Source organism: Myiozetetes cayanensis, unplaced genomic scaffold (genome assembly GCF_022539395.1).
Source record: "Myiozetetes cayanensis isolate MyiCay16 unplaced genomic scaffold, myiCay2020 scf5-8, whole genome shotgun sequence".
Taxonomy (NCBI): Eukaryota; Metazoa; Chordata; class Aves; order Passeriformes; family Tyrannidae; genus Myiozetetes; species Myiozetetes cayanensis.
In genome coordinates this window covers 250492-273751 of record NW_026087742.1, presented here as the reverse complement: position 1 = coordinate 273751, position 23260 = coordinate 250492, and the positions used below count along the sequence as shown (strand labels likewise).

Genomic DNA, 23260 nt, shown 5'->3' with positions numbered 1-23260 from the left:
TGCAGGGTCACGTGTGCATGGAGCTGCTACCTCACCTGGGCGTGTATTTAGGTGGGATATACATGTGTGTGCACCTGAGCTCGTGTGTGTGTGTTTGGATGCATGGCTGTGCCTGGAGTTGCAGATGCAGGCACGCTGTGTCAGTGCAAGCAGGCTCGTGCACACGTGTGTGTCATGGGAGTCACAGCCCAGCATGGGCTCCTCAGGAGTGTCCCGGGGGTGGAACAAGAGGAAATTAAGATTTTGGAGTCCTGGCGACCCACAGCCAGATGCTACCTGAGATTCATCCTCCACGAGTGGATGGGCAGAGCCGTGCCTGCTCCTCTGAGGTTGCACCCCAGCTCTGTAGGGTGGTGTAGGGCTGGGATGGGGATGGATGCCCAGCCTGCAGGATACCTGGCACATCCATGTCCCTGCTTGGAGCACTGTGGTCATTAACCATGGGGCTCCAGGAGATGGATTCTGCAGGAATTTCACTGCCTTCTCTCACTGAAGAAATGACTGAGGGCTTGTCTGCAGCTTCCACCTGGAGAAGGATACTCCAGGGTTGCTCCAGAGAGGCTCTAGAGATGCTTAAGTTCCCTTCTCTGACCCTTCTACAGTCCAGGGTCCCCACCATCCCTGGAAACCTCCTTCCCTTTCTCCCCATGCCAAGCAGACTTGGAGAGTGGAGAGGAGCAGGGCTGTCCCCCAGGGGACACGCAGCAGCCGTCATGGTGCCAAATCAGCAATCCTATATATCTGCACACACTCCCTGGGGATCCTATCCCGCTTCCTGAGCTCCATGCCCAACCCCAAATAGGGATGCAGCAGGGACATCTCTGGGCTGACAACCCAGGAGCGTTGCTGGTGCAGTGTTAACGGAGAGATTGAAAACTCTGTTATTTTTAAATAAATGCAAACTAATGTCTGCTTAATGGAAAATGACAAACCCAGCTCCCCCTCAGAGCCAGTGCTGTGACAGAAGTGGAAAAAGAGCGTGGAAAGAAAGTGGAAAAAGATACTCCAGTCAGTGTATCCTTCCTCATGTGCCAGACCCCAGTGCTTTGGGATGCAATGACACCATTGGCCTCTGCTGGGCAGCGGGTTGGCAGCTGCTTGTGCCCACTGGTCCCAGTGCCCACTGGGGAGGTCCCCCCCGACTGGGAAAATCCTGATCTGGCTCCTGCCTCTGCCACCCATCACCACCTTCCTTTGGTCATGTCTCCTTGCCCAGCTCTGGCCCTGCCAAGCCAAGGGCAGCCACCCTTCCCCAAACACCTTCTCAGTTCCCTCCAGACACTGAGCCCCAAATCACTGAGCTCATGACCAAGCTCATCAACCCCACTGCCAGCATCCCATGGGACTTGGGAGAGGCAGATCCCCCATCCCACGGGACCCTCCTGGGCACAAACCACCTCTGCACCTTTTCCTCCCCCCCCCCCAGCCCGACATTTGTTTAGTTATTTAAATTTCCTTTATTTTTCTTATTAATCTGGAGTGGGAGTGGGCGGCTGCCAGGGAGGGAGGGAGGAGGGAGCAGGCAGAGCAGGGGAAACACTGGCAGGGATAAAAGACTTCAAGCAGCCAGGCTTTTCATCTGCCCCATCACTTTCTGCTCTTAAAGCCCTCCCAGGCCCTCTCCTCTCCTGCCCCACCAACCAGAGCCCCTTCTCACTGCTCTGGCCAGGCTGGAAGTGGATGGGTGGTCCCTCATGTCAGTTTGGGGAGCAGCAGGTTTCCCCAAATCTTTCCCCAGCCTGAGCCCATTTTCTGTAGGCATAAATTGATAGCAGAGGAAGGTGGTGATCCATTTGGGAGCATCCTGAGTGGGGTGGTAGACATAGATGGGGACACACATAGATGGGGAAAAGGCAGGAGGGAAGGAAAAGTGAAAAATAATGGGAGAAAGGCTGGAAAAATCCAGTGACAGCTTAATGGGGTTGCTGATAGAATAATGACTGGTTTAAAGTCTGCCAGAGTGTAGCTGCTCTCTATTAAACCTGGAAGCTGAGAACCTGCTGAGTTCATTACTGGGGATGGCGGTGCAGGGGTAGAAGCCACTTGGTGGGATGTGGAGTTGGGGGCTGAGCTGCCATGGGTGCAGATGCATGGGAGGACCCCTGGAGGCATCCCATACTGGTGCCATGGGGCAACTGTGGCATCATGCCTGGCTCCTCAGGGTACCCAAGAGGAGGAAGGTGAATGTGGGGTTCCCCCCCACAAGAAGCAACACACAGGAAAGGCAGTACCCAGGAATGGCAGCACCCCACAAATGGCAGCACCATCACCATGACCCAAGGCTGGCATTCACCTAATCCACGTGTCTGGCATGTGTCTGGCACAAGGTCACTGATGCTCCCACCACCACCAGACCATGGGCAAGGACAGGGACAGTTCCAGCTCTGCCATATGCCAAGGGCTCCAGCACCCCAGGAAGAGGAATCAGGTCCCAGCCAGGTCCCAGTGGGATCCCAGCCAGTGGCTGTGAAGGGGACAAAAGACACCCTCACATGCCCAACCCTCCCCCAGTGCTAGGGCTTATTAAGTTGTTTGTAAATGTCTCTGCAATTAATCACTTGCCGGTGTGGGGTGTCACATGGTGCTCGCCTCCTCACTGCTATGTATAGAGAGAGCTGGAGAGAGGCCCCATCCATCCCGCTCCAGAGTGACAGGCTCCTGGCTGGATTCATCCCTCCATAGGGCAACACTGCACCAGCTCAGTGCAGCAGTGGTGCTGGTGCTGTGGAGCTCCTTCCCACCTTTGCTAGGCTGGAGGACGTCAGGGCAGGGGTCCCCCAGTCTCACCATTCCATCCTGGTTCCCCTCAAATGGGCAGTCAGCAGCTCTCTGCCCATATGCTCCACAAAAGAACAAGATCGAAGTGAAGAGAACCCCAACCCTTATGCACATGGGATCCAGAGGGGTTTCCAGCATCCTCCTGCTGCACCCACACTCAGGCCCCAGTGGGTGGGGTGTGCAGGGAGAGAGACCCAGCCCTGGATGGAAGCTTGGCTGGTTGTGAGCCAGGAAGAGCTTGCTCAGCTCCTTGAGTAGGGCAGTGCTGGGTGTCCTGGTGGTGAAAGAGAGGGAAGGAGGAGGATAGAGAGACAATCACATGGCCAGAGGGACAGGTAGGCTGCTGAGGGGCATGGGTGGTGGAACAGGGGGAGGGATAGAGAAGGGAGGGATGAGTGAATGGGTTGATGGATGGACGGATGGTTGGATGGACAAGGGGATGGATTGATGGATGGATGGATGGATGGATGGATGGATGGATGGATGGATGGATGGATGGATGGATAGACTGATGGATGAGTAGATGGATTAGTATCTGAACAAAGCTGAGCACTAGTGGTGTTTCATGGTACTTCCCTAGGGTTTGGTGCCAGGTACCTGCTCCCTGCCCACAGCGGCCTGGACACCAGAAGCCCCATGGGACGGCCTGGCACAGCAGAAGGGGAGAAGGGTCATGGAGCCAGGGCTGGTGGAGGCTCTTCTCCACTCCCCAACACCCAGGCACAGCAATGAGGGACCCAAACCACACACTGGTGTAGTTGAGGCTTGAGGGGTGTTGGTTTCTGGGGTCAGTGGGGACGCAGGTGTCTCCCCTCTGTGTTGCTCTGGGCGGCTCCTCCACCCCTCCCGGTGCTGCAGGTGCCGCCAGCGCTGCCGCCACAATCTCCAGTCCCACACCTGGCAGCGCCTGCGGGTGATTGACAACCCTGGCGCTCCCACACATGACTCACCGACGGCCCCCAGGGGGGCTCAGCCTGAGGAGGGGGCAGGGGGACACCCCCACCCAGGGCTGTTACAGGCAACTCAGCGGGGAGAGATGCTCCCAGCCCCCTGCATCCATCCATCCCCACATCTCTGCATCCCTGGGGACCAGCATCCCTGCATACCTATATCGCCACATCCCCAGGTGGAGCTCAAAGGGTTTCCATGGCAAGTTCCAAGGTTACAGGGCACTGGCAGGCAGTGGCAGTGCATGGCATCAGCCATGGGCTGTGGGGAGGAATTTCCAGGGTCGCCATGATCCAAGGAGGCCCCTCCAACCTCTGGCTTTAAAATGCCCATTGTGCCTCGTGCTGCAGGGCCCCATCACCCATCCTGTGGCAGGCACCTAGTGGATGCATCCAGTGCTGTTCTTCTGCACCCACAGGGTCACCAGCTCCTGGTGCCCGTGCCCTGCACGGCTGGCAGGGACATGGACACCCCCATCCCGCTGACAGACTGGACACCCCCGCTCCGTTTCTCAAGACCTTTAATATTGTCAAGAGGCAGCAGCAGGAAGCAGGGGCTGCTCCTGCCACCTGCACCTCCTGGATGGGAGACAGAGGCCAGGTGCACCCCCTCCCCAGTTTAGGGGGATGCTGAGGCTCTTGTCACCCTGCCCTGTCCAGCATGGAGGGGACCCATCCCCAGGAGTGACGGGAGCATGACGACACTGGTGCCTATGGCCAGGTATGTGTCCCATGGGAAGGGCTGGTCCCACATCCCACCAGAAGGGCAGCTCCCACCTGCCTTGTCATTTTAGAGGAGAAGGAATTAAAAACAGAGGGTGGAGGAGGAAAAGTAAAAACCCCCAACCGCAGCCCCCAGCTGGGCTCTGCCTCTTTGCCCAGAGCTGGGAGAAGTGGTGGCCAAAGGCAGCGGGGTCAGGGGGCTGGCATTCCATAGGCTGCCTGGCTATGACTCCTGAGCCCAGCTCCACTGGGGGGTGGGTGGCCTCGCTGCCATCTCCACTCCTGGCTGCCCATGGGTCACCGCAGTGGAAGGCGAGAGGGCCCGTTGGAGGCTCCAGAGGGACCAGCAAGACCCCCGGCAGGTGCTGGGGTGTGGGGCTGGCACAGATCCTCGAGGGCTGCCCCGCCTGGGCATGAACCTGTGGCACAAGTGGAGAGCAAAGGGTCCATGAAGGGGAAGGGGAAGCCACTTCTGTCCCCCTGCCACCTTGTGGGGAGCTGTCATGTCCCCAGGCCAGGGTAGCAGTAGGACAGACAGGGCCATTGGCTACCAGTGGGTAGGGGGTATGGGCAGGGGAGACACTCACTGGCATGTCAGTTCTCCAGCTCATACGTTCCGCAGGAGCTGGGAACAGAGGGCAGACACGTCACCCTTCATCCTCAGCCTCATCTCCTCCGTGTCTGGGCATCACTGGCAGCGTGGTGCCCAGGGAACACAGGGAAAACCCCCAGCAAGGGAAATCATGGTCCCCCCAGGGTCGCTGGGGTGTCAGTAACCCTCCCCACGCTGGCTCCATGGCCAGGGACACTCACCCACTGTCCCTGGGAGCCCTGGTGTGCTGGTACCCTGTCCCAGACCACACCAGCACATGCATACCGCGAAGCACAGCCCACAGCAAAGCCTGGGGGGGCTTTGCCGCTGCCCCGTTATAAACCTGAGCCTGGGGTGAAGTCCCAGGGCAGCAAGGATGCTGCTTTCTGCCCTTGGGGCACCCTTGGGCACCCACTGGGTGATGGTGGGTGCCCAAGGGTGCCAGCAGTGGGATCCCACCAGCATGGCCATGTCCCCAGGTTTATAACAGCTACGAGGGCCCGAGGGATTGGCTCGGGGGCGGTGGGATCATCGCTGTCCTACCGCTGGCCCCGTGGCTGGGCAAGACTCCAGCATCAGCACCCGTGTGGTGTGGGGACACCCAACGCGTGACAGGCCCTGGGCAGGACAGCTGGTGCAGACAGACAGACAGATAGACAGACAGACAGAGGGATCGGGAGCCGATTTGTGACAGGGACAGAAAACCCACCCCTGTTAGAGGAAAAATCAGGAGCATGGCAGCATCCCCTCTTCTTGCATCACGTGATTTGGGATATCCCTGGACCCAGAAGACCCCCCATGGGCCCCCAAAGGATCAGCCAGACTTCCCAGATCCTTCTGGGGTGACTGGAGGTGATGTGGTACACAAGGAACAGAAGCAGGGATGGGAGCGGGGATATCCCCCCCCTGGGTTTGGGGACAGGACTCCCCCAGGGTGTGATGCAGGGGGGATGCAGCCCCGCATGGAGGGCCCCCCGGCGCCCCCAGATCACTCACGGTTAGGGGGTCAGTAGCGAAAGCAGCCACACTGTTCCTCATCTCGCTCTCATTGCCCCGCAGCGGGATGAGGGAGATGTTACCCAACCTGGCATCCTGTTGCGGCCGCGCCGCCCGCGTCCTGGGGCGCTCCGAGGGCCACAGGGCCCCCCCGTTCTGCAGACAGAGGGGACAGGGATGGAGACCGGAGACTCGGACACCCCAGGACCTCCTTTTCACCCTGGGACACTGGTGTTTAGGGATATTTGGATACCCCAAAGGGTTTCCTTGTTGGCCAAGCGTCCCTCCAGGGCTGACCCCTACAGGGTGTCCCGCTTTTGCAGCGAGTGATCATCTGTCCGCTCCCTACCTGCACCTGGAGGAAGGTGGCAAACCACTCCCGCAGATCGGCCTGGGTGTCACAGCACAGGTACCTGTGGGGACACAGTGTCAGCAGCCAGAGGAGATGGTGGAGGCAGTGGGTGTCCCCTCTGACTGCTCCAGGGGCCTCAGCCACAGCTCTGCATGAGACCCCAAGGGACAGCCATGGGCCCCAAGGGGAACTTGAGTAGGGCTGTGGGTGCTCAGCCAGGCTGTGCCCACACATACAACGTCCCTGCCCCTGTCAGGGGGGTGGGGCTGGATGGTCTTCAAGGTCCCTTCCCATCCAAACCATTTCTTGACCCAGTGATTCCCCACCTCCCCCTGCCACAGCTCCAGAGAGCTGCTGCATGTTTGAATGAGTTTAGTGTCCCCATGTCGCCTTCCCTCACCATTGCTGCTTCTCATGCTTCTCATTTTCATAGAAGACCGTAAAGCCCCAGCTGGAAAGAGGAGTGAAAACATGAATTCCAATATCCCACACTGCCGTCCTCTGCTGGTCAAGTACCCCAACAAACCCCCCTTCATCCCCGCCAGCCCCATCTCTGCGACTCCCTGTCCCTGCAACCCTCCCATCCCTGTGACCCCTCATCCTTGCAAACTCCCCGTCTCTGCAACCAGCCCATCCACCCCCACACACCCTACCCTAGTCCTGCAAACCACCTTCAGCCCTACAAACCCCCCAGCACTGCACTGGTCCTAGCCCCTCACTTTGACCCAGCCCCACAACCCTCCCAGCCCCACAGCTTCTCCCCCGGCGACAGGGACAAGGCAGGGAACAGTGCCTGGAACAGGGCAGGGGACAAGGGCTGGGGACAGGGTTGGGTGCCCAGTCCTCGCTGGTGGCGCTGGGCTCAGCCGCGTCCTGCGGGGCTGCTCTGACACCTGGTGGCAGGAGGCCCGGACAGCAGGGGACGGGTCCAGCAGCCAAAACTGTCCCTGTCCTTGTCCCCGTCCCCATCTCCATTCCTATCCTCATCCCCATTCCCATCCCACCCTCATCACCAGGCCTGTTCCCAGCTCTGTTCCCAGCCCCACAGGCCACCCCTTTGCTGCTCACCATGTCGGGGGTCGAAGCTTCTTCTTAACGCCCAGGTAGACCTTCAGGTTTCGGACAGGCCACTCCTTCTCTGGCTTGTGGCTCTGGAGGGATAGGAAACATCCACCACGTTGGTGGCTGCCAAACCTGTCCCCACCCACCACAGTCCCCAACGATGCTGGGATGGGGTCCATCCCCCTGGCAGGGAGGAAAACCCAGAGAGATTAGTGACAGGGACGAGGGTGAAGCCGAGGATGCAGTAGAGCAGGTGTCCATCACCCATGGCAAGGGCCACAGGTAGCAGGAAAGGGACAAAAAAGGCCTGTCCCTGGGGCACAGTCCCCCAGAGACAGTGCCAGTTGCCTTCAGAGCTGGGACCAGCACTGGCACAGTGTGACAGAGTCTCAAGAGCACTGGACATCTCCGTGGGGATCCCACGTCACACCCCTCAGCACCATGGCCACTGCAATGGTAGTGGTGGTCCCAGACCCACTCTGCCCACAGCACATTCCTAAATGTCCCACGGGTATCACAGCAGTGCTGGCTGTGTCATGCCATGCTCTGGGACCTCGGGGACCCCGCTGAGGACCCTGGGGACCCCCCATCCATGTTCACGTGCAAGCGGCGTTGGCTTACAAGAGCCCGATCCAATGCCCGCGGGATGGGGAAGCAGTTCAGCCCATCCCCATCCTCTCCAGCCCCTTCCCCAGACCCAGCTCTGGCTGCCTGGAGTGAAGGGCAGCGGGACACCCAAACCGGAGGGAGCAGAGGACTCCAGGGGCTAACGGGGAGGGATGGTAGCACCAGGCACAGCTTTGGTGATTGGCACATGCATGCTGCGGCATTGGATTTGGGATTGACCCCGGATTGGATCTGGGATCGACCCTGGGCAGGCTTGTAAGGGCAGAGGGCATGGGAGCCCCTGCACCCCAGCTGAGCCCCCTGCTCCCCTCCCTACTCACGCTCTCCAAGGGGGGGCTCCGCTGCCTCAGGTTCTGTTCAACAGAGGAGAGGGGTTAAAGCAGAGGTGGGGGAACCCCTCCCTGCAGCCCTCCCTGTGCCCAGGGGCAGGGCATGGGGATGGAGCGGCGATGTGCCAGGGTGCAGTGTCAGATTAGGGGGAGCAGGAACCAGGGGTGGGGAGTGGCTGTCCCAGCACAGCCAGGATGCCAGTGTGCCCCCCTCAGCCCTGGCACTGACCAGGAGCTCTGGGATCTACTCCGAGAAACTCTGGGTTTGGCAAGAGAGCTTCTGGGGTCAGCCCTGGCACTGCCCACACTGCCTGTCACTGCCTGCACTGCCCATGCCATGCCAGCCCCATCGCTGCCGGCACTGCCTGAGTGATGCCAGCCCACATGGGTCTTGTGTCCTCAGGGATGCCCCCCACAGAGTCACAGCGTGGCAGGGCTGGGAGGGGAAGGGAAGTGAAGGCAGGGGCAGGGCAGGCAGCAGGTAGTGCTCACCCGCACTTCCTTGTAGAGGCGCAGGCAGGAGTGGTTGAGGATGAAGTAGCGATCATGGAAGCCGGTGCTCAGCCCAAGCCCCAGCAGGTTTCTCTCCTCCCGGAATTTCATCATGCCGTGCTTGCAGTCACCCACTCTGCTGGCTGGGGGCACGTGCCTGAGCGGCTCCGGCCCCCCAGGGGGGTCAGGCCCCCCCAAGAAGGGCATAGGGTGCAGCCAGACCCTCGCCCACACTGTGGCAGCTCCAGCTGCTGCAGGGCCCCCAGCACTGCCCCTCTGCACCCAGCCCACTGGGCACAGCATCCATTGGTGACCCTGTATCAGGGGGCTTCCAGCCACGTGCTAATGGGGCTGGAGCCTACTCCACTGGCATGCATCCCATCCCACCCAATCCCATCCCCTTCCCCCTTCCCATCCACTTCCCCATCCCCTCCCCTCCACTCCATATCCCCATCCCTGCCCATCCCCACCCCATCCCCTCTCTCCTCCCCCTGCCCAGACTGTGGCCCCTGGCTCTCACCGAGGTAGATGAGCATGTTCTCCATGGACATCTGCTTCTTCACCACCAGGTAACTCTCTGTCCCCAGGCAGTGCAGGATGGGCAGGACTTTCTCCGAGTAATGCAAGGGCCGTTCTGTCAGGCAGGAGACAGAGAGGTCAAGGCACTACCCCCAGGGCCAGCTCCCATCCTGGGGGTCACACCTGTGGCCTGAGGGTCTACCATGGTCCTGTCACTAAACCATGTCCCCAGGTGCCACATCTACGTGTCTTTTCAATCTTTTCAAGGGATGGTGACTCCACCACTGCCCTGGGCAGCCTGTGCCAGGGCTGGCAGCCCTTTTGGCAATGGAATTTTCCCTAATATCCAACCTAAATCTCCCCTGGCACAACTTGAGGCCATTTCCTCTTATCACTTGTTACCTGGGAGAAGAGACCAACTCCCAGGCTCTGTCAACAGGAGCTCGAGGCAACAGCAGGCAGGACCAGGATCTCATCCTGCTCATGCTGAGCTCTCTCTTGCTGCTGCCTATGGGCAAGCCAAGGCTGCTCCCTTTGGTGGCTGAAGAGCCCGGACACCTCCCTCCATCAAGCTTCAGAGGCATCTGAACCCCTAAGGATGCAGATATGTGCTGGCCCGAACTCAGCCCATCGACAATACTTGGCCACGTGCAAGTTGGATGCAGTGAACAGCTGTCCTCCCCTGAGCGCCTGCAGTTCATCCCAGCATTGCTCTGTGGAGTGATCCCCATGGGAGCTTTTTCATACCCATCCCTATATCCATCCCCATCTCCATCTGCATCTCCATCCCCATACCCATCCTTGCTCCATCTGCATTCCCATCTCCATCATCTTCATCACCTTTTCCATCCTGATCTCCACTCCATTCCCATCTCCATCTCTATCTTCATCCCCATCTCCATCTCCACCCCTGTCCTCACCACCCTCACACCCCTGCACCGACCTGCCTCCTCCCTCTCATTCACTTCGAAGCAGCTCCAGTAGTCCTTCTCCTTCATGACAATTTTCCTCCGGTCCAGGATCTCAAAGGTGAGCTCCTCAGCTGTCATCGTGGCCGGGATCTGGGAGGAAGGGGGCATGTCTCCATCAGCCAGTGCCCAGGGCCCTTTCACCCTCACACCACAGAGGTGCCAGCTCAGCGTGTGTCCCCATGACACCACAGAGGCTTGGGCACACAACAAGGGTATCCTTGTCCCCTCTTCACCCTCTGTGCCCTCCACCCCAAGGCTCACTTTGACATGCTGCTCTGTCTCTGTCTTCTTCTCCTCCAGGTAGACGGTGCAGATGAAGTCCCCAGCTTGCTGGAGAGCAACAGGAAAGTGCTTCAAGGTACAGTTTCTCATGCATGGGTGAAACCCCCCCACCCAGCATGGACACACCCAGCATGGAGTATCTCCAGGAGATGCTACAGTAGGCACTGGGGGCCCCAGATGAAGAGGTCCCCATGTCCAGGACCCACCTGCATTCCACTGGATGATGCCTCCCGCATCTTCATGATGGCCGTGATTTCGTCCTGCTGCTTCTTCATCTCTTGGTCATTCACCTGCCAGAGAAGCCATCAGGGCTGACCAAACCACCTTGGCTCCAGGCTTGGGGTTTCCAGGATTTGAAAAGACATGGTCCCCCGTTCCCTCATCTCCAAAGCAGGGAGATGTCTGCAGACAGAGCAGACCCAGCTTCCTTCTCCTTCCACTTCCCCAACCCCATGGGAATGTCCCTACATTGGTCTGACCCAGGGGTGAACCTACGTTAAAGATCTCCACATAGTGGTTGATGAGGTCCTCCACCACACGCCCAGCCTTGTAGTCCTTCCCATCCGTCTGGAAGAGTGTGGGCCCAAAGACAATGGCCAGGTTGTGCATGTTCATCTGGTTCTCCCCAGAGAAGCACTGGACCCTGTGGAGAATGCCATTAAGATTCCTGCCCCAGAGATCCCCCAAGACTCCCTCCTTCAGCCCCCCGTGCCAGGATGTGACGCTTGGTGTCAGGCACAGCTTGATCCCAAGGGACATGAGCCAAGGGATGAGGGCTCTCCCATGCCCAAGCCCCCCCGGAACCCGCAGGGGATGGGTTGACGCCCCACAGGGGCTTGGGGAGCCCAGGCTCAGCCACTCCATACCGGAAGAGGTGGTTGATGAGAGCCTTGAGCGTAGCCCGGTTCACCGGGGGGAGGGCACCCAGGAGCTGCCGGTACTCGCTGACCTTCGCCTCTTCATCCTCCAGCGCTGCCAGAGGGACATAAGGAAGAAGATGAACATGGAGAAGTACAAAGGGGAGATTTAGACTCAGAGCCCTACCATCCTCTGCTGCAGACCCCACCTCAAACCCTCCTGTCCTACCATGGAGATGGAGCACCTCAGATTCATGGGGCCAGAGCATCCCAGCTCTGCAGGGCTGGAGTATGCCAGGGCTGGAGCATCCCAGCTTCACAAGGCTGGAGCATCCCAGCTCTGCAGGCCTGGATTGCCACGGATTCATGGCGTCAGAGCATCCCAGCTCCATAGGATTGAAGCATCCCAGAGCTGAAGCATCTCAGCTCCATGGAGTTGGAGCATCCCAGCTCTCTGAAGCCGGAGCATCCCAGCTCCATGGGGCTATAGCCTCTGTCTGTTTTTCTGCTAGCTGCATCAATTCCCCATGTCCAAGGATCAGATCCAGAAGGGAAGGGCAGGGAGATCTGGCTGTCTGCCCTGGTTCAACCCCAGCCATGCCAGAGCACCAGTCTGTGAAGGGGCAGAATGGACACGCTCCACTCCCCACCCGCTAGTCAAGACCCTGGCACAGGGGAACACGTGGAGCCCAGATGTGTTCTCCCAACCCACGGAGGGGACAAAGGGGCTGCACAGAACCAGGCAGCCCACCAGCACCCCCAGGGCTCACCTGTGGCCCACAGCCAGTCCGGGGCCCACTGCCGGGTGAAGAGCCCATCCCCGAGGTCGCGGAAGAAGCGTTTGAGGGTGTTGGCCACATCATCCACGTGGTGCTCGCCCTCCTTCAGACGAACACGACGCGCGTCCCGCTGCAGCACCTCCAGCAGGCTGGTGGTCTTGGAGTTCTGTCCGCTTTTGCGGTAGATGCCCTCAGACGTCAGCCCTGCAACCGAGCCAGTGGGGATGAGACCCTCTCTGTGGGGGACAGGCTCCAGTCCTGGCCCACCAGCTCCCCACCAAACACCACCAGATGCCGTGGAGCATCTCATCCCACAGGTGTTCCTGACTGAAGCCAAAGCCCTGCTATAAGTGGAGCCCTCCCACGGAGCCGACGTGGGTGCTCAGGGAGGGAGGGAAGCACATGTCATGAGCGTTGGGTTCTCAGCCTGCCGTGCTGCACTGACAGGGTGACCCGAGTGCTCCGGTTGCCCCAGCACCCAGGGTGCTGGCCGTACCGCACTGCGTGATGTAGTCGATGCAGCGGTCCACCAGCAGCGGCACGTCCGACTCCGTCAGCTGCTGCTCTGACAACGTGTCTCCTGAGCTGCCCGCGGCCTTCTGGATGGCATGGACCCAGCCCAGGAAATCCAGCTTCCGCTCCCCTTGGATGTACAACGTCCTGCCAGCACAACTGGCTTAAGCAGGGGGCCAGGCACCCCCCAGACCCCACTGCGTGTCCACAACCCCCAGGAAGGCTGGCCCTGGGGGCCTGCAGGTGATTCCAACTCAATTTTGGGGGTCCCCTGTCATGGCAGGGAGAGTAAAGACACCTCAGTACAGGGAGGGGCTTGGGCCTCCTACCCTCCCCTCTTACCTCCGCCTCTCCACCAGCACCAGCACCTCGTGGTCCCCCTGGATGGCTGGAAGAGAAGGTAGGGAGCCCATCACCTACAGGAACATGGGGCACCCCGCCCTCCTAGACCCACATGCTATGGGGGGCTGTGCCAACAGCTCCAGCTCCAGTTCAAATGACACAAGCAGGGATGGGGAAGAGGATGAAGAGGGACAACACGATGGAGAGAAGAGGATGGGGATAAGAAGAGGATGGAGAGGAGGAAGAGTGGCTGCATCCCCTCTCATGCAAGAGCCACTGAGCTCCATGGGAGCAGCACCCATCAGCCTCCCACCAAAAGCTGAGTGCACCCTGGGGGAGGATTTGGGGGACACCCCCTCCCTCCCAGCCAGGGGGTCCTGCTAGCAGGGCAGGGGCACGCACAGAGCTCCTGCAGCTTGCGCAGCTGGAGAGGCTCCTGCCGCTGGCCATCCTCGGAACAGACGTGGAGTGTGGAGCTGGCCAAGGCAAACCAGCCCTCCTGGGCACGCTCCAGGGTGAGACCCCCCTTGTAGTGCAGCCGGCCGAGCCGCTCGAAGTCCAGCACCAGCAGCTCCTCAGCACAAGGATGGACAAAGGACTGAGCCAGGGACGAGAGGGATCCATCAGTGCCACTGCACCTGGCTGGCACCAGCACCCATGACCACCCCAGCCCTCCCTGTCCCACCTTGGCAATGGACTTGAGCCATTCCCGAGCGGAGTCGGGGCTCTCCAGCCCGAAGAGGTAGAGGCGCTCTGCCTCGGTGTACACCTCGAACGTGCTCTCGATCCTGTGAGGGAGGAAAAAGGAAGGCTGGGTGCCCACACCAGTGGGATGAAGCTATAGGGGTGTCCCGGGGTGGGAGCATCCTGCCACATGGCTGCCAATGGCTCTGCTGATGGCTGAAGGGGTGTGGGATCCCCCACCACGGCCCTCAGCCCTCCAGCCATGCTGCCATGGTGTGGGATCAGGCACAGGGGCTGCACAGGTGTTACAAAGGGGATGTAAAGGGATTACAAAGCAGCTGCAAAGAGGTTGCAAAGGTGTACAAATGTAGTGCAAAGAGGTTCCAAAGGGGTTGCAAATGATATACATAGACATCTTGAAAAGCCACTTGGTTCAGGGGCCATTGGTGGGGCTGGGGACTGTGGTCCCCTCATGCCACCCCCCATGGGTGCCACTCCAGTGGTGTGGGCTCTGCAGGAGCAGAGGGGCTGTTGGGTGCTCCAGGGGGGCACAGCCTTACCCATGGGTGTGGGGTGGGTTGTTCACCAGGCAGACGATCTCCTCCACCCTGATCTCGCCGTTGGGGACGGCGTTGCGGTCGTTCTCATAGTAGCTGAGCACACCGTCCTGCAGCGTGCACCACCGCCGGCTGAACTCTGCGCGGCACAGGAGAGCACTGGGCAGCCCCCTGAGCTCTGCCCAGCCCACACACCCACCAAACTAGCCTGTGTGGTCCAGCAGCACCCACTGGGTGCCTATGTGATGCAACCCCCCCTCAAACCGGCTATCAGGTGACACTGTGCTTCCCTGCTGCCTTCTCAATGCCTGAGGAAGCAGGCGAGGGCGTGATTCCCCCTCTCAGGGCTGGTTTCAAGTCCTCTTTACCCCCATCTCCCTGCCTCACAGAGCCCCACATACCTTCCAGGCCCTTCCGCTCACTGACAGGCTTGGCCATGGAGGGAGTCTTGTAGAGGAAGCCACTGTGGGTGACGGAGGGCAGAGGCACGGAGTAGGGCTTCTCCTCACTGCCCACCATCTCCAGGCGTGGCAGCTCTGCAAGCAGGGAGACCCATCTGTTATGGGGGGCTGCACCTCCCTCCCCAGCACCACGAGGCACCTGGGTCTCCCCCATCTTGGCACAAGACACATCCCACAGGCTGCACCCCGAGCTCCCACCACGGCCAGGGTGCAAGAAACAGCACCAGTCCCCAAATCCTGGGCCGCCTGAGAGTCAGTGAGGTCAGGCTTATCCACTTATCCATCCTGCATCCCACATCCTGCATCTCCCCTCCACCCTTCCTAAGCACTGAGCTGGGACAGGATCAGGACAATATGGAGAGGTTGGGACTAGGCTCCCCTACCACTGAGATCTCTCCTTAGGTTGTCCTGGGTTCCTGCTGCTCTGTGGGAGGAGCAGGGCAGAGTATCATTGTCCTGCAGCTGAAATAACAGGCCAGGGCTCTGCCACTGCCTCCCCATCTGACCACAGTCACGTCCCCCTACCTCAGTTTTCCGCACCTTGCCTGCCAGCAAGAGGCACCTCCCATTTGCTCCAGGATGAAGCAGAGATGGGGTGCAGGGACACCCCTAAAGCATGCCCAGGTCAGAGCATGGAGTGCCTGGGGCTCTGGGCACTGCCAGGTCTCTGAGAGGGGGAATCCCCAAGGAGGTAGGTCCCTACTCCCCCATCCCAGCCCTGCTCCTCTGGAGATTGCTGGCCCCTGCAGTACGAGCCCAGGCGCTGTATTTCTCTGGCTCACCAGGGCTGCTGGGAAGCCCTGCAGCTCTCCCAGACCCCTTTAGTGCTGACCTCTTAGGGAAGAGCAGGCCAGCCCCAATCCTGGGCAAATTCCAACTTCCACGGGACAGATTGGTCACCGAGGAGAGGAGGGAGGTGACGGCTCCAGCAGGCGCTGGCTGGCCCCCCACACCTCCGTCCCACCTGCCCAAGCCTTCCGGGGCCAGAGGCTCACCCTGTGCTAGGGCACGGATTCCATTGGAGTCGTCAGCCCACCCAGAGCCAGGTTCGGGGGAGAGGGGGTGGGGGAACAACCAGCAGAATGGGAGTGGTGCTTGGGGTTCCTCAGAGGCATACTAGAAGTGAGGCAGCACGGTGCCAGGACAGTGAGGGAATACTGTCTCCTGCCCCTCCTGGTGTTCACAGCACCAGCCTGCATCCCCAGCAGGACTCTAAGACCTGAGCTCCCAGCTGGGATGGACCCCCAAGCCCACAGGAGGTTCCCCAAAGCGTCTCTTCCCTCTCCCAGGGTGCACAGACCCCCAGCAGTGCCAGCAGATGGAGAGCCCCCTCCCAGGAAGCTGCTGGGGAGGACACGGAGCTGGGACAGGCTCAAAACATGACTGTGTCCCCCAGGATACCCCAGCTGACACTCCAGGAATGTTGTTGTTGGGTTTGAGCCCATGGTGGGGTTTCAGGGGGTCAGCCCTTACCTGAAGTTTTGTTGTGGAGCAGGAACTCCATCTGCAACCGCTGCCCACTCCTCTCAGCCAGGGCCAGGGGCGTCGGGCACTCTGAGTCCCCGGTGTCACAGGTCACTGACGCCCCGCAGAAGAGCAAAGCCTGCGTCTCCTTCAGGTCGCTGGTGGTGACAGCCACGCACAGAGCCTGCAGCAGCGCCAGGAGGCGAGTGGTGAGACCACAGGCTCCGGAGGAGAAGGAAGAGACCCCCAGCCAGGTGAGCGCAGTGAGCCGCCGGGCCCCAGCCGCCTCCCGGCTGCCTGGGCAGGACAAAGGAGGAGGCTCAAACTGGAAGAAAAAGTTCGGAGCAGGCAGCAAGTCCCTCCCTTGAGGAGCCAGGGTGAAGTCATACGGCAGCGGGGCGGGACGGCCGAGCCGGAGTAGGAAAACAAACAAGCCCACATGCGAATTCCCGCAGCCGCCCGGGTGCCCTGTGTGCCCCCAGTGCTGTGCAAACACCAGCAAAGCCACGGCAGAGGCAAAGCCATGGCGGAATGGGAGGCAAAGGCCAGCGGCCGGAGTGCCAGGATGGCATTCCCTGGTGACGCCCTGCTCTGGCACCCTGCCAGCAGCCGGCACATAGCTGGAGACTGGGGTTGCTGGTCAGGTGCTCAGGGAGGGGGGGGTTTAAAGTTGCCTCAAACAGTGTGTGCCACCAGCACCAGCCCCCTTGAGCCCCACCCAGCCCAGAGCTGGCCCCCCAAAACAATTTCCAAGCCAAGGAGAGGCAAACACTGGGGCTGCCTGGCTGTGGGAGGGGGATCCCACATCAGACAAAGTTCTCCAGCCTGGACATGAAGCTAGCTGTGCCATATGGCAGAAGTGTCACCCTGTCCTCACAGCTGGCCTGTCCCTCCTGGCGACCTCAGGCTTCGGCTTGGAATACACAGTGGGGACTTGGGGTGTAAAATGGGGGCTAGGGGAGTACAGGTAGGGATACATGCAGGGCAGGACGGTGGGCAGTCTGCTTGGGCACAGACCTCACTCCCCAGAACAGCCCCAGAACCCCAGCTCAGCACCATTTAGGACCCAGGCAGAACCCCCAAGCAGGTGCCCGGCCTGAGGGGCCACTGACCCTGTCGAGCTCTTCCTGGTTGCCGAAGAGCGGGTGGTAGTGGCGGTACTTGCCCTCCCGGTATTTGGCGATGAGGAAGCGCCTCCTCTCCTGGCTGCTGCTGGTGGGGCCAATGGCCTCGCTGGGGGGCACATTTGCGGCCCAAAACTCGTTGGCCATCGCATTGCCAAACTGCTGGAAGAGCTACAGGGACAAGGACAAGGAGACGCCGATGTGACCATGCTGGAGGGGGTCACATCGGGTTGAGGGGTGGAGCTTGGGGGGGGCTTTACTGGAAAGCAGGGGGTTGCTGCCCAGAAGAACAGTGGGATGCAGGAAGAGCTGGGGGGATGGGGGGGGGGGCTTATGGGTGATGTAGGGTGAAGTGGGAGCCTGGGTGGGCAGCGTGCAGGAGCACCCACCCACTGCAGGCATGCAGCATCCGACAGCCCCCGCAGCCGCTGACCCCCCTTCCTGCCCCCGGAAATCACATCTGGAAAGCAGCGCCCAGCTGTGGGAGGCGGGGTGGTGCTCAGCATCCATGGGGGCAGATTTAAAGGGCGTTTGGTGGCCCCTGGCCATCCCACCGTCCATTAAGAGGTTTAGCCATGTCTCAGGGATCCCCACATCACCTCAACACCCACGGGAGGCTCTGCCAACAGCCCCAAGCTCTTTGAGGTGGGGCGGGTGCAGGGACGGCACGGGCAGGAAGCCTGGGGATGCTGGAGGGGTTTCGGGCAGCGTTCCCAGAGAGGGAAGGGGAAAGGGAGCAGCCACAGGCAGCAGCTGGAAGCGTTTGGGAGCTCGGGGAGCAGGCAGTGCCGGAGGCGGGGGCTGCGCGGGTGGGATGCCTGGCAGGAATGAAGGATCTGAGCAGGATGGATGGGAAGAATGGAGCCAGCAAAGCTCTGCCGGCGGGAAATGGCTGCCAGGTTAGATCTTGAAAAGAATCCCAGCTCCCCCCGCCCACTCATTCCCGGCTCTGGCTGCACCGACACATTCCTCCACGCCGGCCATACGGCTCCGGGGATTGCTCTGCCCTTGGCCCCACCCCAATCCCACAGCCACCTCCCCACAGCCACTCCGGCGGCTCCACAGCCACGTCCCCACGGACACACAGACACCATATGTCCATGGTGTAGGCACACAGGTGCTGCCTGTCCTCGCTGGCATGCTTGGGTGGGTGCCAGGGGTCCACAGGGACACCAATGAAAGGCTGCTGGGGGTCCCCTCCCCAGACAAGCCACACGGTGTGTCCCCCAGGGTTGGGAGCAGGCTCAAAGAGCCCTACTGTGCTCCAGCAGCATCCAGGCGGCAGCCAGCAGCTCCACCATGGGGAGGGAATAGGGTGTCGTCCCCCCAAAAGGGCTTTTGGGAGCTGGTCTGTGCCAATACCTTGATCAGCTCCTCAGTCCACACCTTCCTGTCCATCTTCAGGCTCCGAACTTTAGTAATGCCAGGGCCCAATCCCCGGTGCTCCCCTGCCAGTGAGATGAGCTGTTAGGGACTCATTTTGGGGTGGGAGAGGTCTAGGGGTCCCCAAGGATCCCCATTTGTGCCCCCCAGGATGCGGGTACCTGCACATCTCTTGCAAACGACAACACAGAGGTTGATGGAGGCCCAGTCAGGCTTGGGGGAGCCACAGTCAGCACAGGAGCGGTTGGACTCCACGGCCCAGATCCTCTCAGCAACCTCGGAGTTGGAGAGCGCCTCGGCGATGGACTGCTGCATGGCCTCCATCCATTCCTCCTTCTCCTGCTCCGAGTCAGCAGAGAAGCTGCCAGCGGGGATGAGGGTGAGGTACAGCACAGCTGGGGGTGGGCAGCACCCCTGGCATGCCCTCCCCACCCTGGGCTCACCTGAAGATCCTGTATGGCGTGGTGAGGTCAAAGACCCGGCGATCCACCTCCTTAACGTTCCCCACATTCATCTCAATGTAGGTGATGCCAATCCCCAGCCGATAATCCTGGGCGAGGGCAGGCAAAGGGTGAGGGAGCAGCAGGGACCCCTCTGGAGCAGGGAGTGGATGATGGGATCCAGTGCCTGGAAGCTGGGGTAACCATGTCCCTTCCCTGCCCAGTTCTCATCCTGGGGGTGCCTGGGGCACTGCAGACTCTGGGGTAGCTACTGTGAGTATGATGCTCCTGGAGGACCCCAAGGCTCAGAGCCAGCGGGAGCAGGGGCTGCAGCTCTGAGGTCACCATGCTGTGGGATCTGTGCTGTCCTCATTTGAGGGGTGGCAAGCCCAGGTGCCCCAGTTCACTGCTGCTCTTCTCAGGCTGTGAGCAGAAAAGTAAGGGGTCCCTCTTAGTGCCACAGTCCCCCAGCCACTCACCTCTGCGTTCTTGTAGAGGAACACTTTGTCCCCAGCCACCACCACAAAGAGCTTGTGCTTAAAGCCCCGCAGCTCCAGGAAGCCACTCTTATCGGCTGGCTCAGTGGCACTGTCAGTAGCCAAAGACATCGATGTCCTCTCCGGAGCTTTGCTCTTCCGCTCCTCTGCAATCTGCTGCAGGGTCCGTATCCACTCGTTACGGTCTGCTGTGGGGCCAGAGGGGAGACAGATCAGGATCAGCCCAGAGCCACGAGCCAACAGGACTCATCCCGTGGGCTGGGGAGGGGGAGCAGCCAGGGAGCACGGACCCCCACGCTCACCATCACTCTCAGCCCGGAACACGAAGTTGCGGTTGTTGGTGATGACCTCGAATTTCTGGTCCCCAATGCTGGTGACGCGGGAGATGGAGGAGACGGGAATGAGCCGCTTGGAGTAGGTGTCCTGGGGCAGGGAGTGGGGAGACACACTGCTCATCTCTGGGCCTCAGGGACACAGGGCAGTTGTCCAGGAAGCTCTGAGCATCCCACATCTCACCCCAGCCACGGCTGGTCCCTGGGATGCTGCCCCTTGGCACAGCCACACCTCCCAGCTGGGATGCCCAGAGGAAGGGGGCCTTGCTGGCGCAGTTCCTCTACTACCTACTCACCCCAAACCCCCAGATCTGTCCACCCACCTTTTCATTGTCAAAATAGCGGAGGTAGTCAGCGTCGAGCTTCACCCAGCGCTTCTGGTAGATGTAGGACCTGGGAGGGGACCAGAGGGACCCATTGGAGGGGATGCCCTTGAACTCAGGACGATTCTGCTTGTGTTCATGCCCCAGTTGCCAAAAGCCTGGGGCCATCTCAGCATTGATCCTGCCTCATATCTCCAGCCCTCCATCCTGCTCTCTGTCCCTGGCTCTCAATGTCCCCAGCCCTCCATTCTGCCCTGTATCCCCCACCCTCGATCCTGTGCCATGTCCCCAGCCCTCAATTCTGTGCCATGTCCTCAGCCCTTGTGTCACTGCTGGGGACAGCAATGGAGGCTTCATGCTTTCCTCCAGGCACCAATTAAAACATGGAGCTGAGAATGAAGGCTGTCCCTAAAAGCTCCCCCAAATCCCTATATACTGCTCAGGACCTAACAGCCAGGCAGGGTTCAATCCAGGGGATACATTCCAGAAGGGGACAGTGGCACCAGGGGCAGAGGGAGAAGCCAGGTGTCTCTATCAGGATGGGGATATGGAAGAGAGGAAGGACCCCTGGGGCTGGAGAAGAGCCCACAAGGGACCCCACTGCCCACCCCAGCCCAGCATACAGACCAGCCAAGCAGCACAGGGAAAGGCATGACACCCCTCAGCCCATCCGTGCAGCACCATGGCTGCAGAAGCCAAGCCCCTTCCCACACAGTTCTGGCAAGCCCTGCCATGCAGCCCCCTGCCAGCACTGCATCCCCTGAGCCCCCCCACTGCTGGAGGCGCCAGGGGCTGATGCAGAGGCAGGGACACGGTGGTTGCTCAAGGGCTTGTTTGCTCAGGAAGGGTTTGGCCATGGCCACACGTGACCCCACACTCAGCCTTTTATGTAACCACCTCCAGCATCCGGCACTGAAGCCCTCGGCTGTGCCGTGGGCTCTCTGCTCCCTGTTAGGAGCTCAACCCTGTCCCCAGAGAGCAGAGACCCCCACCCTGCTCTGACCTCCCACTGCTGTTCAACGCTGTGGGGTTGGGGCTCCTGGTTTTCCTTTCATTGTCTTCCCAGGCTCTGACTCCCTGCCAAGCAGCTGCCAGAGCAGCTTCCCAGAGACCTTCCAGCTGCTCTCACTTCCCCAGCAGCATGGACGCTCTACTGTAAACAGGGGAGCTTCCCCCTCCTCAGTGGAACTGCTGCCTCGGGGCTTCCTCACAGCCCAGATTAAGCAGTCCTCAAATATCCTTCACATCTCCTGCTTGATTTTTTCATCCCAGATGGAGCAGGGGCTCTTTGAGTGGGTTCCCTGCTGGGATGGGGGCAAGTAGGCTTCCTGTGCACACTGTGCTTGTTCTGCTCACTGGGCTCCCTGTGACTCCATGGGGGCTCCCTGGGCTCCCTCTGCCCGCTGTGTTTGCTTGCCCCGGAGCACTCAGACCCACCCCCACCCTCCCCCCACCCCGTTTTACTCCTGCACCCTTCTGGCTGTGCACCATGAGCCCGAGGAGCCAGGGCTGCACACACTGGGATTTGGGGCTGGCATCCCACGGGATGGGGGCCATCACTGCCTCCTCCTGTGTCAAACCCAGTAATCCCCAAACCCACAGGTTATCCCAGACACCTCACCTCACCCCTGACAGCTTCTTTTGGGGTTACTGCTATTCCAGGGCTCCCGCAGAGCAAAGGCAGCTCTTTTCCCAGTGACACAAGGTCCAGGAGGGAGCTCAAGCTGCAGCCTTTCCTCCTCCTCCTCCTCCTCAGCCACCTCAGTATAACCACTGGTGGCATCTGCTCTGAGAAAGGCTTTTTCACCAAAACTGGGTCATTCTAACCTAAATCATGGGTTAGAAGGGAGTAGAAGGAACCCCTCATGATGTATTTTCACCAAAGCAAAATTACAGCCCCATGAGCAGGAATTACAGGTGGGAAAAGGGGGGGGACAGTCACCCCTCCATGGCACACAGAGACCCCCAGCACAACACTCACCCCTGTGGTGGGTTCTTGTCCAGCCACCCTGCTCTGATGGTGGGTGACAGGGGGGCGGTGGCACCGGTGCTCTCCATGCTGTCACTGACTGTGCTGGGGCTGCCGCCGGGGAAGGTGTCGGGTGCGGGCGGGCGCAGGGTTGGGGTCCCTGTCACTCCAGCTGCTGCTGCCACTGGGGACGAGGAGCCAAGGGAGGGGGTTAAGAGCTGGTGGGTCCCGGGAGGGGCTGAAGCTCCCCCCGCCTGCCTAGGCCTCCCTGTGCCCTTCCCCGAGGCACAGGCAATGCACGCACCAGCTGTGTGTGAGCAGGGACATGGACACAGTCCCCTCGGTGGGGTCCCGGCGCATCCCCCAGCTCCTGAAGCAGCCCAGGCCTGGGTCCCAGCCCTGAGAGGGAGGACGGGGCACTCCCAGGACCACAGCCCCAACCCAGCAACGTGCAGAGCTGCTCTCTGCTCACACACACACACTCACGTGCTCGCCCCACACGGGTCCTGCATGTGCACGTGCACGTACACACTGTGGAGCTATGCACACGCAAGAGGCCCTGACCTGTGCACTCCCACGTGCAAGTGTTCTGTGCCTGCGCTCACAGACACCCCCCACAAAAGCACCCCCTGGAACGTGCACACACACACAGTGTCACCAGCCACGCACACACACACGTGTGCACACGCATCCCGTCCGTGCACACACCTATGCAGCTCCTGCACGCACATCCCCAGCAAGGCACACACACAGAGACAGAACCCGCATGCAAGCAGACACATTCCTTGTGCGCGTGTCCCTGCCCACACACACGTCCCCTGCCCACACACACGTTCCCTGCCTACACACACGTCCCCTGCCCACA

General features: G+C 60.5%; 1 protein-coding gene across 1 annotated transcript in view; it reads right to left on the bottom strand.

Annotated features, from left to right (window-relative positions):
- Positions 1 to 4229: 4229 nt before the first annotated feature.
- Positions 4230 to 23260, bottom strand: part of ARAP1 (ArfGAP with RhoGAP domain, ankyrin repeat and PH domain 1) — a 35718-nt gene continuing 16687 nt past the window's right edge. Inside the window, 31 exon segments of the mRNA XM_050333000.1 lie at positions 4230 to 4867; positions 5036 to 5073; positions 6037 to 6192; positions 6386 to 6449; positions 6789 to 6839; positions 7457 to 7539; positions 8398 to 8430; positions 8899 to 9041; positions 9419 to 9532; positions 10361 to 10478; positions 10650 to 10718; positions 10877 to 10960; positions 11166 to 11313; positions 11537 to 11642; positions 12298 to 12510; positions 12803 to 12966; positions 13162 to 13207; positions 13564 to 13759; positions 13847 to 13949; positions 14406 to 14541; positions 14804 to 14938; positions 16337 to 16511; positions 17440 to 17622; positions 18814 to 18899; positions 18996 to 19195; positions 19278 to 19384; positions 19754 to 19959; positions 20074 to 20194; positions 20427 to 20496; positions 22408 to 22550; positions 22552 to 22579. Of these exon segments, the coding sequence (XP_050188957.1) occupies positions 5056 to 5073; positions 6037 to 6192; positions 6386 to 6449; positions 6789 to 6839; positions 7457 to 7539; positions 8398 to 8430; positions 8899 to 9041; positions 9419 to 9532; positions 10361 to 10478; positions 10650 to 10718; positions 10877 to 10960; positions 11166 to 11313; positions 11537 to 11642; positions 12298 to 12510; positions 12803 to 12966; positions 13162 to 13207; positions 13564 to 13759; positions 13847 to 13949; positions 14406 to 14541; positions 14804 to 14938; positions 16337 to 16511; positions 17440 to 17622; positions 18814 to 18899; positions 18996 to 19195; positions 19278 to 19384; positions 19754 to 19959; positions 20074 to 20194; positions 20427 to 20496; positions 22408 to 22550; positions 22552 to 22579 (3499 nt within the window). The 3' untranslated portion in view covers positions 4230 to 4867; positions 5036 to 5055.